Source organism: Otolemur garnettii, unplaced genomic scaffold, assembly GCF_000181295.1.
Source record: "Otolemur garnettii isolate 467f Iridium unplaced genomic scaffold, OtoGar3 scaffold00081, whole genome shotgun sequence".
NCBI lineage: Eukaryota > Metazoa > Chordata > Mammalia > Primates > Galagidae > Otolemur > Otolemur garnettii.
This window is the reverse complement of record NW_003852476.1, coordinates 1,342,441-1,360,409: the sequence shown is the minus strand read 5'-3', so window position 1 is coordinate 1,360,409 and position 17,969 is coordinate 1,342,441. Positions and strand designations below refer to the sequence as shown.

The window sequence follows — 17,969 nt, the reverse complement described above, 5'->3', positions numbered from 1 at the left end:
AGCGGTGTTCCAGCTGCATAACTAGCAGTGCTCCAGGTACATAGCTAGCAGTGTTCCCTTGGTTGATGCTAAACAAGTGTGAGGACAAAGTCACTCAAACTGCAGTCTTCCCTGTACAGAAGTTACCTGCTGTTCATAGAAAAAGGACATTAAGACGAGTTTATGCATATGGAAACTGTAAGAGCAACAGAAGGCCTTGTAAGCTCAACTGTAATGAATGATTCTAGGTAGTGAGATGCAAGACGCTAGAAAATGTGCCATTAGAAGACTAGGAAGTGGGAGCTGCTCAACCATAGCCCGCCTTTCCTCTGATGTTCTGTGAACAAGAGGAAAGAAATATCCGTTTTCTTTCTGTACATTTTATGGTACTTTGTGGGTGGCAAATAACAATATTAATAATTAGTGAAAAGCAAAACAAAATTAAATAGCATCTCAAAATGTAGTTTTTTAAAGATACTCAAAACTGCTATATTTATAGGCATAAAAACAAAACTGCTATTCATACCTTCCATATTCTTCAGTCCAGTTGTACATATTTTTGGTAAGTTTAATCCATTCCTCAGGGTTGAATACAATCTCTGAAGGAACCAATTTGTCACAAGACCCCCACGGCCAAAGTGAATAGTTCTTTTTCCAGGTTGGATCACCTTCATGAATTCCTATGCAAACAAATGTTTCTTTTCTATTAAAAACAGAAAAATGTATGATGTATTTTTAATTTGAAGTTCTACATGCGAAATAAATATAACTTCAGAAAGAACTGATTTTAGAGGTCTCTTTATTCAATCAAAAATCATAAATCAGGGATTAGGGGCAAGATGGCTGCTGAGTAACAGCTTCCTTCCAACTGGACACTCGATGAGTCTGGGGGAAAGGAGACTTCAGGCATCTCTGGCTGGTAGGATCGGCCCAGAAACATCCCTTTGGAGACACAGGGAGTCAGGGAGGGACTTCTGGACACCATAAGGAGGACAAAGCAGTGGAGAACTGGCAAGCGTTTGCGTGTTCATTCAGTCTAATCCTACCGACAGCTGTAAGTGCAGCAGCAGTGAGACTGCAATCTGCAAAGGCCTTACCTGTGAGCTGTTTGGGTTTTTTTTTGGGGGGGGGGACTTGGCACTCAGTTGAACTACATTGGGAGAATTTGGGCAAGAGAGTAGAGGACTTTAACCATTGTCTAGGGCCCAGACTGAGCCCCTGAGTCAGACAGAGCTAAGAGTGTTCTGTTGTGGGCCTCGTGGAGCCATTGTGGGAGAACTGGCCCGGCAAGCCCCGCCCTCAGGGTTGTAGAGCAAGGATGGGGGGTGGGGGAGCAAGTAATCTAGTAACTGAGCAGCCTAAAGGTGGGGACTGAGAAGCCTTGCAGCCTTGGCCCTCAGGAGCATAGTGTGAGATGGTTTGGGCACACTGGGTAAGTGGATAGTCACTTCAGGAGTGATCCGAGCGACAAGTGCCTTCCTGGGAAAGCTTCTGCTTAGCCCCGTTGGCAGTTTAAAGTGTCTTTTGAGCGGGCCGAGGAGAGATTTAGGCTCTCCACCCTGTGGGGTTTAAGAAACCAGCAGAGGCCTCCAGTCTCCATCATGTACAGCCCTATCAGCATTGTCATTAACATCTTATACTGCAGAAGATCACCTTCTTGCCCAGACAATATTTAGCAAAATATATATACTGCTTTGGTTTTTTTGTTTGTTCTTTTGTTTTTGTTTATTTTGTTTAATTTCAACATTTTCCCTGAACATTTTTCTTTTCTCTTGTTTCTTCATTTTTCTAGTTTAATTTTCCATTGAGACCTTTTTTAACAATTAGAACTTCATTTCTGCTAGTGTTTCTACCCCTATTATTTTGTTTTTGGCCAATTTATATTCCGTAAAGTTTTCTGATCACTTGTTTTGGTTTGATTTATAGCATTTTTGTCTTTCCTTTCTACTTGGTGGAGGTGGAGTACTGTGTCCAAACAGTCTAGCAAAGAGCTGCTGATCTCAAGGGAACCACCCACCCACCCCAGATGTTGGGGGTTTTTAAGGTTGGGTCAAAGTACCCTACTGTACACCTATATAGCTCCTGTCTCCCTCTTTCTGTGCCTCTCCTCTTTTTGTTAATATCCTCTTTTTACTCACTGCCCTCTCCTTTCTCTTTTGTCTTTCCTTTTTTTTTTTTTTTTTTTTTTTTTTTCTCTTCCCACTCTTCAATCTTCTCATCCTTCTGGTCCTGTACCAAAAGGACTCATTGAAACCCTAGTCCAGAGGCACAGCAACTTAAAGAGCAAGAGAAAGTGAAAGGAAAATTAGGGCAAGGAAGTAGAAATGACTCATGAGGAAAAACCAGCAGAACGATCCTGGCAACATGAAAAACCAGTCCAGAGCAACCCCCTCTAAGTGACTGTGAGGTAGCTACTGCAAAGGATTCCACCTATTAAGAAATGTTAGAAATGACAGAAAGGGAATTTAGAATACAGATGATGAAAGCAATGAAGAAAATGATGGGAACAATGAAGGAAACTGCTGATAAAGTGGAAAATAACCAAAGGGAAATCCGAAAACAATGGAGATAAACAATATGAAGAATATGGAAAGGATATAGCAGAACTGAAGGAACTGAAGCAGTCAATTAAGGAACTTAAAGATGGAATAATAAGCATCAACAACAGATTAGACCATGCAGAAGAAAGATTCTCAGAGGTAGAGGACAAAGCTCTTGAGATATCTCAGATAGTTAAAGAGGCAGAAAAGAAGAGAGAGAAAGCACAACATTCACTGACAGAATTATGGGATTTTATGAAGCATTCAAACATACAAGTTAATAGGTATCCCAGAAGGGGAAGAAGAATGTCCCAGGGGAATGGAAGCCATACTTGAGAATATTATAAATGAAAATTTCCCAAATATCACCAAAGATTCTGACACACTCCTTTCAGAGGGATATCAGACCCCAGGTTGCCTCAACTCTAACCAAACTTCTCCAAGACACATTGTGATGAACCTGTTCAAAGTCAAGACAAAAGAAAAGATCCTTCAAGCTGCCAGGAGTAAGTGCCAATTGACCTACAGGGGCAAATCCATCAGGGTGACTGCAGACTTCTCTAATGAAACTTTTCAAGCCAGAAGACAATGGTCATCTACCTTTAATCTACTTAAACAGAACAATTTCCAGCCCAGAATTCTATATCCTGCTAAGCTAAGCTTTAAAATTGAAAACTGACAGAGAAATCAAATCATTTACTGATATACAAACATTGAGGAAATTCACCACAATAAGACCAGCTCTACAGGAAATACTTCAACCCGTACTACACACTGACCATCACAATGGACCAAGAGCGAAGTAAGAACTCAGAAATTACAGAACAGAACTTAACTTCCACCATGATGCAAAAGATAAAACTAAGCAATGGACTCTCACAAAATAAGATAAATAGAACACTACCACACTTATCATTCTCCAAAATTGATCATATCTTAGGACACAAAATAAACCTTAACAGAATCAAAAGAATTGAAACTTTACCTTGTATCTTCTCAGACCACAAGACACTAAAGGTGGAACTCAACTCCAACAAAAACATTCAACCCCACACAAAGGCATGAAAATTAAACAACCTTCTGTTGAATGACATTTGGGTGCAGGAAGAAATAAAAGAGGAAATCATTAACTTCCTTGAGCACAACAGCAATGAACACACAAGATACCAAAACCTGTGGGATACTGCAAAAGCAGTTCTGAGAGGAAAATTTATCGCTTTAGATGCCTACATTCAAAAAACAGAAAGAGGGTGCATCAACAAACTCACAAGCCATCTTAAGGAACTGGAAAAAGAAGAACAGTCTAAGCCTAAACCCAGCAGAAGAAAAAAAATATCCAAAATTAAATCAGAGATCAATGAAATTGAAAACAAAAGAATCATTCAGAAAATTAATGAAACAAGGACTTGGGTTTTTTTTGAAAAAATAAATAAACCTTTGGCTAGACTAACTAGAAATAGAAAAGTAAAATCTCTAGTAACCTCAATCAAAAATGATAAAGGGGAAATAACAACTGATGCCACAGAAATACAAGAGATCATCTCTGAATACTACCAGAAACTCTATGTTCTGAAATTTGACAATGTGAAGGAAAATGGATCAATATTTGGAATCACACCCTCTCCCTAGACTTAGCCAGGAAGAAATAGAGCTCCTGAACAGACCAATTTCAAGCACTGAAATTAAAGAAACAATAAAAAAATCTTCCAACAAAAAAATGCCCTGGTCCAGATGACTTCACACTAGAGTTCTATCAAACCTTCAAAGAAGAGCTTAATCCCGTACTCCAGAAATTATTCCAAAAATGGAGGAGGAAGGAATCTTCCCCAACATGTTCTATGAAGCAAACATCACCCTGATACAAAAACCAGGAAAAGACCCACCTAAAAAAGAGAATTTCAGACCAATTTCACTAATGAATATAAATGCAAAAATTCCCAACAAAATCTTAGCCAACAGATTACAGCTTATCATCAAAGAAGTCATACATCATAATCAAGTAGGTTTCATCCCAGGGATGCAAGGCTGGTTTAACAAACACAAGTCCATAAATGTTATCTACTCTATTAACAGAAGCAAAAACAAAGACTATATGATCCTCTCAATAGATGCAGAAAAAGCATTTGATAAAATCCAGCATCCTTTTCTAATTAGAACACTGCAGAGTATAGGCATAAGCGACATATTTCTGAAACTGATTGAAGCTATCTATGACAAATCCACAGCTCATATTTTACTGAATGGAGTAAAACTGAAAGCTTTTCCTCTCTGAACTGGAACCAGACAAGGTTGTCCTTTGTCACCATTACTATTCAACATAGTGCTGGAAGTTCTAGCCAATACAATTAGGCAAGATAAGAAAATAAAGGGCATCCAAATGGGAGCAGAGGAGGTCAAACTCTCCCTTTTTGCTGACGATATGATCTTTTATTTAGAGAACCTCAAAGACTCAACCACAAGACTCCTGGAAGTCATCAAAAAATACAGTAATGTCTTAGGATATAAAATCAATGTCCACAAGTCAGTAGCCTTTGTATACGTCAATAACAGCCAAGATGAGAGGCTAATTAAGGACACAACACCCTTCACCATAGCTTCAAAGAAAATGAAATACCTAGGAATATACCCAACAAAAGAGGTGAAGGACCTCTATAAAGAAAATTATAAAACCCTAAGAAAGGAAACAGCAGAGGATATTAACAAATGGAAGAACATACCATGCTCACAGCTGGGAAGAATCAACATTGTTAAAATGTCTATACTTTCCAAAGCAATCCACAGGTTCAATGTCATCCCTATTAAAATACCAACATCATACTTTCAAGATTTGGAAAAAATGATTCTGCATTTTGTATGGAACCCCCCACCCCCCCCAAAAAAAAACCCATTTAGCTAAGGCAGTTCTTAGTCATAAAAACAAAGCTGGAGGCATCACCATACCAGATTTTAGGGTGTACTATAAGGCCACAGTGGTCAAGATAGCATAGTACTGGCACAAAAATAGAGACATAGACATTTGGAATTGAATAGAAAACCAGGAAATGAAACTAACATCTTACAACCACCTAATCTTTGATAAACCAAATAAGTACATACCTTGGGGAAAGGACTCCTATTCAATAAATGGTGCTGGGAGAACCGGATATCCACATGTAAAAGACTGAAACTGGACCTACACCTTTCCCCACTCACAAAAATTGATTCAAGATGGATAAAGGACTTAAATTTAAGGCATGAAACAATAAAAATCCTCAAAGAAAGTATAGAAGAAACACTGGAAGATATCGGTCTGGGGAAAGACTTCACGAAGAAGACTGCCGTGGCAATTGCAACAACAAAAATAAACAAATGGGACTTAATTAAACTGAAAAGCTTCTGTACAGCTAAGGAGACAACAACCAGAACAGACGACCTACACAATGGGAAAGGGTTTTTGTATATTTTGAATCAGACAAAAGCCTGATAAGTAGGATCTTAGAGGACTCAAATTAATCCACATGAAAAAGCCAATAATCCCATATATCAATGGGCAAGAGACATGAATAGAACCTTCTCTAAAGAAGACAGATGAATGGCTAACAAACATATGAAAAAATGCTCATCATCCCTAATTATTAGAGAACTGCAAATCAAAACCACCCTGAGATACCATCTAACACCAGCGAAAATGGCCCACATCACAAAATCTCAAAACTGCAGATGCTGGTGTGGATGTGGAGAGATGGAAACACATTGCTGGTGGGACTGCAAACTAATACAAACTTCTTGGAAGGAGGTATGGAGAATCCTCAAAGAACTCAAGCTAGACCTCCTATTTGATCCTGCAATTCCATTACTGGGCATCTACCCAGAAGGAAAAACATCCTTTTATCATAAGGACACTTGCTCTAGACTGTTTATTGAAGCTCAATTTACAATAGCCAAAATGTGGAAACAGCCTAAACGCCTTCCAACCCAGGAATGGATTAACAAGCTGTGGTATATGTATACCATGGACTACTATTCAGCCATTTAAAAAATGGAGACTTTATAGCCTTTGTATTAACATGGATGGAAGTGGAACACATTATTCTTAGTAAAGCATCACAAGAATGGAGAAGCATGAATCCCAGGTACTCAATTTTGATATGAGGACAATTAATGATATGGTGGGGGTAGGGGAAGGGGAGAGCAGAGAGAGGGAATGAGGGAGGGGGTGGGGTCTTGGTGTGTGCCATACCTTTTGGGAGCAAGACACGATTGTAAGAGGGACTTTACCTAACAAATGTAATCGGTGAAACCTGGTTTCATGTACCCTCAATGAATCCCCAACCAAAAAAATATTAAAAAGTCCCCATATTTGTCGTTTAAAAAAAAAATCATAAATCAAGTTGATGGCATAAAGAAAAATTGATTTTAATTAAAAAATTGTTTTACATTGCTGTAAAATCTGTCATTATGGAAAGATCATTTTAAGCTTTAAAACCTGGTTACCAGTAAATCATTTACTAACATTTTGGTTCATTTAAATTTTTCCCAAATAGACCGTTTGAAATTTACCTCAGTGTTAAAAGTTACTTCTGGAGGTTTAGGGAAGCAAATCGGCATAGATGAAAGGAGAGACCTTTCGTGAAGTTATAAGGAGTCACCTGAGGGCAGGCGCTGTTGTGGGAAGAACTGTGCATTTCACCTCACACTGTCCTTGACACTCCTTTCTTTTACAGGTAGAAACATAAATCCTCCTTTTCAGCCCTACTTACAAGTAAGCTTTCCTTCCTCAAATTCCCATTGCACTTCATCTCTTTTGTCATTATTGTATTGTATTAATATTCAATTTGTAAACCTCCCCAGTAGTCCAGAAGCCTCCTGAGGATAGGTTATCCATCCCCGACTTAACTGTGACTCCCATACAGCACAATGCACATCTAACACAGTAACTATCTGCTGAACATAGCCAATTAGATAGAATAACTGTTAGCAGCTTCAGATTCTGCAAAAATTAGCAGAGAAATGGTTTCAAAAGGCTTGGTTCAGACAAAAGATGGCAAGAATAATCATTCTTTCCAATTTGTAGTTTATGCCTTAATAGTTATTACTAAGTAGGAAAAAGGGGAGCAAATTAGGGGAAATTATTTCAAAGTAAAAACTTCATTACACTGAAACAAGACACTTCTGCCTGAGATTTTAGATTTTTTTCCCCATCATTTAATACCTGTGTGATTTGAGGAAAATTATTTAACTATCTCATCTATGATAGCTATCATGAGCGCCACTTAGAATTAAATGAGAGGTATGACTTAAAGCACAGCCTCAAAGCACAGCAGCACTCTGCGCTGGGGAGACAGAGTGAGCACACTCTGCTTTGTCTCTCCCACAGCAAACAACTGTTAAGTCTTGGATAGAACACATGGAGCAGCCATCTGAGCACTCTGAAAAGTAAATGGCAGAAAAAAGCCAGGGAAAAGTGACTGGAATTAGAGTTCTATCATATTAGTGATGATTTCACCATTTCCCCCCCTCCACAGGTCAAGAGGAAGCTCAAACCTTGCAAGTAAGAAAGCACCAAACTAGGACAGAAAAAGCACCAGGAAAAGTCCCCTTTTCTAGCCAAAGGAGGAGGAAAGGGGCTTCCTAAGGTTTGGAGAGAGTGGAGGACGAAATCTTTCACCCCTTTCCCAGGCACCAAGCAATAAATGCAGTTGGCAGTGTTGGGGCTGTGGAGCTGGGCAGGTCTCAAACTCTGAGGGAGGAGAAACCTTCTCTTTAGGTAGTGGAGCTGTGGTTCTAGAAGGGTAGGGCTAATCTCCATGGCTTTCTGTCCTCTCTATCCTCCTGTACCCTGCTCCAGATGCAGACACAGCCACAGAAGAAAATGAAATCCGCCAGCTTTCAGGACAGAGAACCAGGAAGAAAGGCCTCAGAGAACTGGAAAGTTCTAGATTGACCACAGAAAGGAGACAGATCAAGGAGCAATCCTGTAAAGTCGGGTAGGAACTCCTGGATTATCTCTGGTCTAGGCACAGATCTGATCATAAACAGGGTGTGTGAAATTAGCCACAGGGCAGAGTGCCACCCAGGCCCCAGAATGGTAATGGGTAGCACACATGTGGGGTTGATCCAAGTAACGCTTCAAATACTTTGAAAATAGAACCCACACTGAAACTAGTTTATGGGAGGTAGGCAAGAATCTGGAGGTAGGCGGCCTGAATTAACCTGGCCAATGGCTTTCTATACACACAAATAAGAAATTGACATTCTTTTTAGGATTTAAATAAGACCAAAATATTCAATGTCCAGGATACAATCCAAAATTACTCAGCATACAAAGAACCAGAAAACCCAACTATCTCAACTAACAAGGGAAAGATTAAAAACAGCTGTCAGTTCCAAGATGACAAAGATTCTAGAATTGTCAAAGACTAAAACAACTACTATAACCATGAACCAAGAAGTAAAGGCAAATACTCTTGAAATAAATGGAAAGAGAGAATCTCACAAAGAAATATAAAGTGTAAAGAGGGACCAAATGGACATTACAGACCTGGAAAATACAATGACTGAAATTAAAAATTCACTGGATAGACTTAATGTAAGTTTGGAGCGAGAGTATGTCAGTGAACTTGAAGATATATTAAGAAAGATTATACAATTTAAACAAAAAGAGGAAAAGATAGGAAAAATGTACAGTGGCACCTGTGAGACAACAACAAAAGGTCTGAATTTGTGTGATCAGAATCTCAGGAGGGAAAAAATGTGGAGCAGGAAAAAATAATTTTAAAAAAGCTCCCAATTTTTGTGAAAGACATAATCTTATCTTAATAGACTGAAAAAACTTAGTAAACCCCAAACAGGTTATATTCAAAGAAATCCATCCTCACATTCATCATAATCAAATTGCAAAAAACCCAGATAAACAGCCAGAGATAATGAACATATTTCACTTAAGGGACAATGATTTGAATGACTGTGGATTTCTCGTCAGACACCATGCAGGTAAAAGAAGGTAAAATAACATTTTTAAAATGCTAGGAACAAAATAAAAGAATAATTTTCACCCAGAATTCTATATACACAAATGCCATTCAAAAATGCCATTCAGAAATAAAGGTGAAATTTCAGATACGTTTTCAGATACAGGAAAAATAAGATTTTTTCTCTTTTAGATGAGTTTTACTCTGTCACCCAGGCTTGAGTGCCATGGCCTCAGCATAACTCACAGCAACCTCAAACTCCTGGGCTCAAGTGATCCTCCTGCCTCAACCTCCCAAGTAGCTGGGACTACAGGTGCATGTCAGTATGCCCAGCTAATTTTTCTGTTTTTTTATAGAGACGGGGTCAGGATTATCTCAAACTCTTGGCTTCAAGAAATCATCGTGTCTTGGCCTTCCAGAGTGCTAGGATTCCAGTGATAATTCACTTCTAACAGCTCTGTTCTAAAAGAAATTCTACAAGAATCTCCTCAGAAGGAAAGGAAATGATACAAAAGGGAAAATTACAATATCAGGATTAAAAGAAGAACAATAGGTCTGGTAAATAAATATTTGGATAAATATTATAGATCCATTTTTTTCTCTTAAGTTCTTACATATGTATGACAAATGAAAATGGTCACGTCTTATATAAATATATGAGAACACAATCAAAAGTGGGGAGGTGAGTAAGGTTTGCAAAAATATTAATCTTAGACTATGAAAAGTTAAATATGTTCACTGAATCTCAAGAGCAACCAGTAAAAAAACACTTTACCAAGAGTTACACATACAACAAAAAATCTCAATAAAAATTGTAAGAGGGAATACCAAAAAAAAAAAAAAAAAAAATCCCGTAAGAAGACAAGAAAGGAGAAACAGTGGAATGAAAAACAGAAGGAACAAACAAAAAGCAAATAATAAAATGGTAGCCATACATCTAAACATATCAATATTTCCATTAAATGCAAATGCTTACACCAATTAAAAGAGAGATGTTTTGAGAGGATAAAAGAAGACTCAAATATAGTATATGCTATCTACAAGATACCTATTTCAAATATTATATACATTGGCTAAGAGGAAAAGGATGACAAAAAGATATAAAAACACTAATCAAATGAAAATCAATCAAAAACCCTACAAGAATTTTTTTTTTTTTTTGGTAGATACAGAGAAAGGTGCAAATGCAATTCAATGAAGGATAATCTTTGGTGCGAGAACAATTTGACATCTATGTGCCAAACAAAACAAAACAAAACTGTAAAACTCTGAGAAGAAAAGATGAGAAAACCTTTATGTTTTGGCGATAGGCAAAGAATTATTAAATATGATAACAAAAGTATGAGCCATAGAAAGAAAAAAAATAAACAAATTTCACTAAAATAAAAACTTCTATTCTTCAGAATACACTTGTAAGAGAATAAAAAGATACAAACAGGGAGAGAATATTTACAAATCACTTACAGTAGAAACTCCACAGCTGACCACCTCTCTACACTGACCCCTCCTTAAGCTGACCTGTTTACACAGACTGAACATGCATCACATGTTCTGATTGCCTCTGTATGTTGACCGGTTTGTTACAGTACCTTAGGTCAACTTAAAGAGGTTCTACTGTATTTGACAGATGATTTCTGTCTAGAATATATAAAGAACTTTAAAAAAATTAAAAACCAGGAAACTCAATCCCACCCCTAGATAGAAAGACATATGTACAATCTGTACCATGAATATTTATAGCAGCTCTAGTCACTGATGCCCCAAACTGCAAAGAACTCCAGTGTCCTTCAGCGAGGGAGTGGTAAACTAACCACAGTAAGTCCACACTAAGGACACTGAGGACTGACAGCAAGAGTGGACTGCTAACACACATGACAGCTGGGGCAGGCCTGAAAGGCGTCATGCTGAGTGAGTGAGAGACTTCAGCATCACAAGGGCGCATGCTTTATGATTCCATGTACCGCATACGGCATTCTAGCATGGCAAAGCCATGATGATGAAGACAGATGAGCCTAACTCCAAGGCTAGGTTTGAAGGACAGAGTGACCACACAGGAGCAGCACAGGGATCATGAACCATTCGTCCCTAATGGTGGTAGTTATACAAATGCACATACTGTTACAAATTCACAGACCTGTATTACTCCCTCCTGCAATAAGGTAAACCTTATTGCATGTTTCAAGTAAAAAATAAAATAACAGGTGCTCAATAAGTACAATCTTCCTTCTTTTTAAAAGTGCCCATTTAGAGAGCTTTTATATGAGGATGATCCATCACTTTGGAGGAAAAAAATCTCTACCGTTAAATCATTCATGTCCTTTGACATAGTAATTTCACTTCTAAGAGTCCACCCTAATAATTAAAATTCTACTCTCTCTATAAAAAAACTACATACACAAAAGCATTTGTTGAAACTCATAATTGTATTATAGCTAAAAATTAGATATCATATTAAATGCCTATTAATAGTTCTATTCACCATTATTATTAAATTATAGTGTATGTGCCTACTAAAATATTTACAAATAGTAAAAACAGAAGAAAATGGTTTTATGATAGGGCTGTACTTACATTTATTCTTTCAACTTTGTAAAACATATGCATTTTTAATATATTTGTTTATGAACAATAGGACCATATTTTTTCTATTTTTAAACAATAATTTCTTATTCTGTAGTAAACACATACTACTTTAATTTAATTTTATTTTTTGAAACAAAGTCTCACTCTGCCATCCTGGGTAGAGTGCTGTGGTGTCACAGCTCACAGCAACCTCAAACTCCTGGGCGCAAGAGAAGCCTCCTGAGTAGCAAAGGCACCCTCCAAAACACCTGGTTAGTTTTTCTATTTTTAGGGTCTTGCTCTTGCTCAGGCTGGTCTCAAACTCCTGAGCTCAGATGATCTACCTGCCATGGCCTCTCAGAGTGCTAGGATTATGGCTGTGAGCCACCACGCCTGACCAATTACTACCTTTAAAATTAAAAACTTATTTAAAAAACTGACACCAATAAGCAAGATTTATGCTGAGATCTTTGTTAGTAAAAAATATCAACAAAACTCTGTGGGCCAGACTGTTCGCTACCATGTCATATGTGGTATTTAATGCAATAGTAAGAGTCTAGAAACAACAAAAATTTCCAAAAAATGGAATATTTGTTAAATTTGTTAAATTATACATCTAATAATTTAAATTATACATCAAATGTGATCACAATAAATACATTCTATTACTTACATGGAGCCTATGATATGTTAGGTAAAAAACAACCCCCATCCCAAAATAAAACTGCACAGGAAGCAAGATATTATCAAGCTACACAAAATACAATGTGTGTTTATAAATAAATAATTTGTGTTAAAGATGAATGGAATCCAGAAGTTTGTCAAAATGTTAACAGTGGTATCCTTCAAAGAGAGATGATACTATCTTTACACTTTTCAGTATTGTAAGTTTCCATAAGGATCATACAATATTTCTATCATATCATTCTTGGAAAATTTTGGACCCAATTTTTATTAAATAAATGATGAATGGATGGCTCTATGCAGAATTAATGGCGTCCTTATCCTAGCTCCCAGAACACTCGGCTATACTGTCAGTTAGATTTAATAGGTGCTCAATAAATACTAGCTTCCTTCTCAGTTTACATGCACTGGGGCTCTATGGTGTCTGACAATTACAAGGTACTGGTGGAAAGGAACACAGCCCATCACACTAGCCACCTGTACACTTATCTATGTATATGTACAAATAGATTGTGGTCTACTTGAATTTGGAACTGAGTCTCATGCATCTTTTTATTGACAAGGCCTAATATAAGCTATAACATAGCAGATATTAGGCAAATGTTTTTGAGGTTGAATTTTTAAAAATTCACAAAAATGACAATTTGGGGATGTTAATGACCCCTAATATTTCATTTCAGAATAGAATGGTTAAATATTACTCTTACAGCACACCTGTATCCATCAAAATTTAGGCTCTAAGCAGCAAAAACACCACAGTATTATGTTCTTAGCAAGGGATCATTTAACTTCAGGATTTGTAAAGACTGAAGTCTTTTTTTTTAAAAAAAGAAATCATGAAATAAGTCTTTCTTCTTCCAGCTCCAGACAATTCCAAGCATTTCTTGGACAGGAGAAATGTTCAACACCATGCCACTGAAGGAGTCATTTATTCTTGACCTTAATTACAAATAATTTTATGTTTTCAAGTATAGAATTCACAATTCTCTTATTTTATCTCAGCTAGCATAAACTGTAGGTGTTTTTCTTATTTATAAGAATGTCTTATCCTTTATAAAAATCCTTAAGCTATTTTTATATAGTGATTATTCCTGAAAACATTTGCTTTACACTTAAAAGGGGGCCATGATGTTGATAGGGGAACTATAATTGCTTGCCATACACCTGCAATGATTTCAAGTAGGCAGGCACATCTCCAATTTTTCTGAATTGTACTAAGATCTTATTTGCTGTTCTTGCTAATCTGTCTTTATTTTTCCTTTACCCAGAACAATAACATTTATTTCTGCCTGGCCTCATTTATGCATAGATATTCAATTTAATTACAAAGATAATCTCACTGGTGACAGGGAAATAGGTGTAGAAAATTGGTCTTTTGGATGAGGCACAGCTGCTACAGAAACAATTTTAGAAAAGCTTAAGATTTTAGAAAAGCTATTATATGAAAAGAATGCTTACTGTTTGTTTATTTCAAGAAAACGATGAAGATTAAATGTGACCATTCCACTAGGTAATATTCCTTCCACAGGATTCCACCGGTCCCCCGGGAAGCTGACACCTGGTAAATGCTTTGCCATCTTGGGTAAATACCACTCGTAAGTCATCATCTGCCAGAAAAGTCACATCTGATGTCAGACTTTTAATATGCTGCTTGAAAAGAATCAAGTTTATCAAGTACAATGAAAATGTTCTGAAATGTGAACACACAACTGAAAAGCAAGCACAGCTGAGACACATGGCACTGACCACTCTCCCAACGACTTACACCTTGGAGTTTAAGTGGTAAGATGTGACCAGCATCAGAGGGATCGGTACATAGTTTCATCTTACCCCAGGTGTTTGACCAACCACGCAGCATGAACTTCTCCATCCTCATACCTGTAGAATGTGTCCTCAACTGTCAGACCAGGGAAGTTATCACTTCCTGTGTGATGTCCTCCCGTGTCGCTACAGCCAGAATGACATGCTCTTACAGCACATCATACCTACCTCTCCTACAGCTCTAGGCCTATCCCCCACTAGACTGTAAGCCCTTAGAGGGAGAAGCTGTATCTTTCATCTTTGCATCTCTGCACTTAGCACACTGCCTGGCTGTTCTATGAACAGTTCTCAAATCATATTTGACAAAGTTAAAATTTCTGTGATGGCCAGATTAGACAACCTACACAAAATACAGAAATGTATATTATTCCATTCTTTCACTCATTCAAAAGAGCAGGTATTGCTCACCTATAATGAATAAGATATAATCCTTGCTCTTGAGAAACTCAATCATATAATAATCTAGGCCTCAAAGTTAAAATCGCTTTTGGCTAAATTATATAAATTTATTAGTAGCCCCAAAGTAACTACATATCTCTACCTGCTCTTTTGATTTAACTAATTTATCAATATTAGAAAAATTATTTTTCTTAATTTTATATTTTGTTCTGTTTTGTTTGAGATAGGGTCTCACTCTGTCACCTGGGCTAGAGGACAGTGGTTTCAGCATAGCTCACTGCAGCCCAAACTTCTGGGCTCAAGTAGTCTCCCTACCTGAGCCACCATGATAGCTAGGACATTAGGTGTGTGCTACCATGCCCAGCTAATTTTTCTATTTTTTGCAGAAATGAAGGCTTGCTCTTGCTCAGGCTGGTCTCGAACACCTGGCCTCAAGTGATCCACCGCCTCCTCCTCTTAGAGTGCTAACATTCTAGGCATGAGCCACCACACCTGGCCAACTACATTTAATGTATACTTAATTCTATATTTTTATATGTACAGAGCCCTTCTTTTAAAAGAAAAGAATCCTATTTACACTTTTAAAGTTTCATTAGACATCATCATTTGAGCAACTGCTGACATTTTACTTACCTTATATAAGCCATTTAACTAGCAAATAACAAATTAATTTTAATCTAAGTATAAATTATAAATATTAAAAAAAACTTACTGAATTATATTTTATTACCCAATAGTTTCAGTTCTTAGGGGAATGAACATTAATTACATGCCCACTGTGTGCTCTGACCTTATTCCTCCTCATCCACTTCTCATAATGACCTGGCAAATAAGAACAGTTGTATCAGATCAGTCTTGACTCTGACCAGGCAGCTCAGGGTGGCAGTGTGCTCAGGCCCAGTCATGTGCCTTTGGTAGTGAGCAGTTCAGGAGGGAACTAAGTGGAGGTCTGCTGGGGACTTCTGGGGCATGTTATTCCCAATAAACAGAAGGGGAAAGACAGGGATACACCCTGGAAGAAGCACCTCGCTTTGTTTTAGGATGCGATGCCTAGAGCTGAGCACCTATCTAGAGAGTGTGAGGGGAAAGTCCAGAGAGCTGCAGTGGAGCAGCGCAAGGCCCAGCTGGCACCCCCCTGCTTCTGCTGCCAAGGCTGAGCTCTCCTGTCTGCAGACCACTAGTCAGGGGAGACAAAACGCAATGATTTAAGCTGCTCTTACTCAGGTATTCTGTCTCTTGCATGCTAACTTATATACAATGATGACTTCCATTTTAAAAATAAGGAAAAGAAGAAGCTCTGAGAGGAAAACTTGTCAGTCCCATGTCAAACATATAGGAAGTGACAGATGAGGATGTTAGTTTAGTCTGATTCACTTTCAGACTTAGGTTTCTCAGCTACTGTAAATATGGTCCTAAACCATGTTATTAACAAATAACCTAGGCTTTGCCAAAAACTAGAATGAAGATCAAACTAATCAATCGCTACTTATAAAAATACGCACAATTTGCAAATTTGCCTATTATTTGCAAATCTCTTTATAAAGTTTTCTCCAAAAACAAAATTATTCACTAATTCTACACAATTTATTAAGAACCATACTTAATAATTTGTTCAACTGAATTAATCATATTCGTTTCAAGATGAAGAATTTCTCTTTTCCTGATGAGTACCCTAAAAACACCAGAGACAGATTTCTTACCTTTAAAACACCAGAGATGATTTAAACAATAAATCTTACAGTTTAAACATAGTTCTTCACTTCTGGAAAATTGCTTTAATGGCCCTCAAAATTTTCAGAAGTCTTCTCCTAACATATTTTTGTCATAGAATCAATAAAGTTTATACAAAAATTTGATAGCAGACTTGCAGTTAATAATTTTTATTTTGACTGAAATGTTTCCTTACGCATAGTATGATATGTTTTATATTCAATCTAATTGATTTTAATCCCTGGATCAGTGGATATTATTAATTTGAATGGTTGAATTGGCTGAACATAAAAGAATAATTTAGAAGTAAATTTACAAGGGGCACCTGTGGTTCAGTGGGTAGGGCGCCGGCCCCATATACCAAGGGTGATGGGTTCAAACCTGGCTCCCACCAAACTGCAACAAAAAATAGCCAGGTGTTGTGGCAGGCGCCTGTAGTCTCAACTACTCAGGAGGCTGAGGCAAAAGAATTGCCTAAAGCTCAGGAGTTGGAGATTGCTGTGAGCTGTGATACCATAGCACTCTACTGAGGGCAATAGAGTGAGCCTCTGTCTCTAAAAAACAAAAAATAATAAAATAAAAATAAATTTATGGTATAATAAACATTTTTAAGGTTTGTCACATGAACTAGAGCCCTAAAATATTATTTGAATCTAACATAAGGCACATTAATTCTTTTTTGTTTTTTGAGACAGAGTCTAAAGCGGTCATCTTGCGGTAGAGTGCTGTGGCCTCACAGCTCACAGCAACCTCAAACTCTTGGGTTTAAGGGATTCTTTTGCTTCAGCCTCCCAAGTAGCTGGGACTACAGGCACCTGCCCAACACCTGGCTATTTTTTGGTTGTAGTTGTCATTGTTGTTTGGCAGGCCCAGGCTGGATACAAACCCGCCAGATCTGGTGTATATGGCTGGCGCCTTAGCTGCTTGAGCTATGGGTGCTGATTCTTAAAACATTCCATTTAAATGAGAAAGATGCAATTCAGATGACTCATACTATTAGTTAAAACAAACAGAAGACCACAAAGAAAGATGGAGACCTTGCCTCCTTCATGTTTACATGGATGGAGCTGGAAAATGTCCTCCTTAGCAAAGTATGTCAAGAATGGAAGAAAAAGTATCCAATGTACTCAACACTATTATGAAACTAATTGTTAGCTATCTTAGGAAAGCTACAATCCAAATGGAGCCCTAGACTACGGGGAAAGGGGAGGGAGGAGGATGGGTGAAGAGAATGATATTGTGAGGATCACGCCTATAATTTATCCTATTAGGGTACATGTGAATTTGTTTAAAGGTTGAATATAAATGTCTTTTTTTTTTTTTT

The 17,969-nt window shown here is 37.6% G+C and overlaps 1 protein-coding gene across 4 annotated transcripts in view; it reads right to left on the bottom strand.

Moving 5' to 3' along the window:
• Positions 1–17,969, bottom strand: part of TMEM260 (transmembrane protein 260) — a 75,647-nt gene that overhangs the window by 10,290 nt on the left and 47,388 nt on the right. For all 4 annotated transcript variants that reach the window (XM_003794401.3, XM_023515866.1, XM_023515867.1 and 1 more), the window contains 2 exons: positions 14,174–14,322; positions 506–682 (listed from right to left, as the gene is read on the bottom strand). In XM_003794401.3, coding sequence (XP_003794449.1) covers positions 506–682; positions 14,174–14,322 — 326 coding nt within the window. The remainder of the gene's footprint in view (positions 1–505; positions 683–14,173; positions 14,323–17,969) is intronic.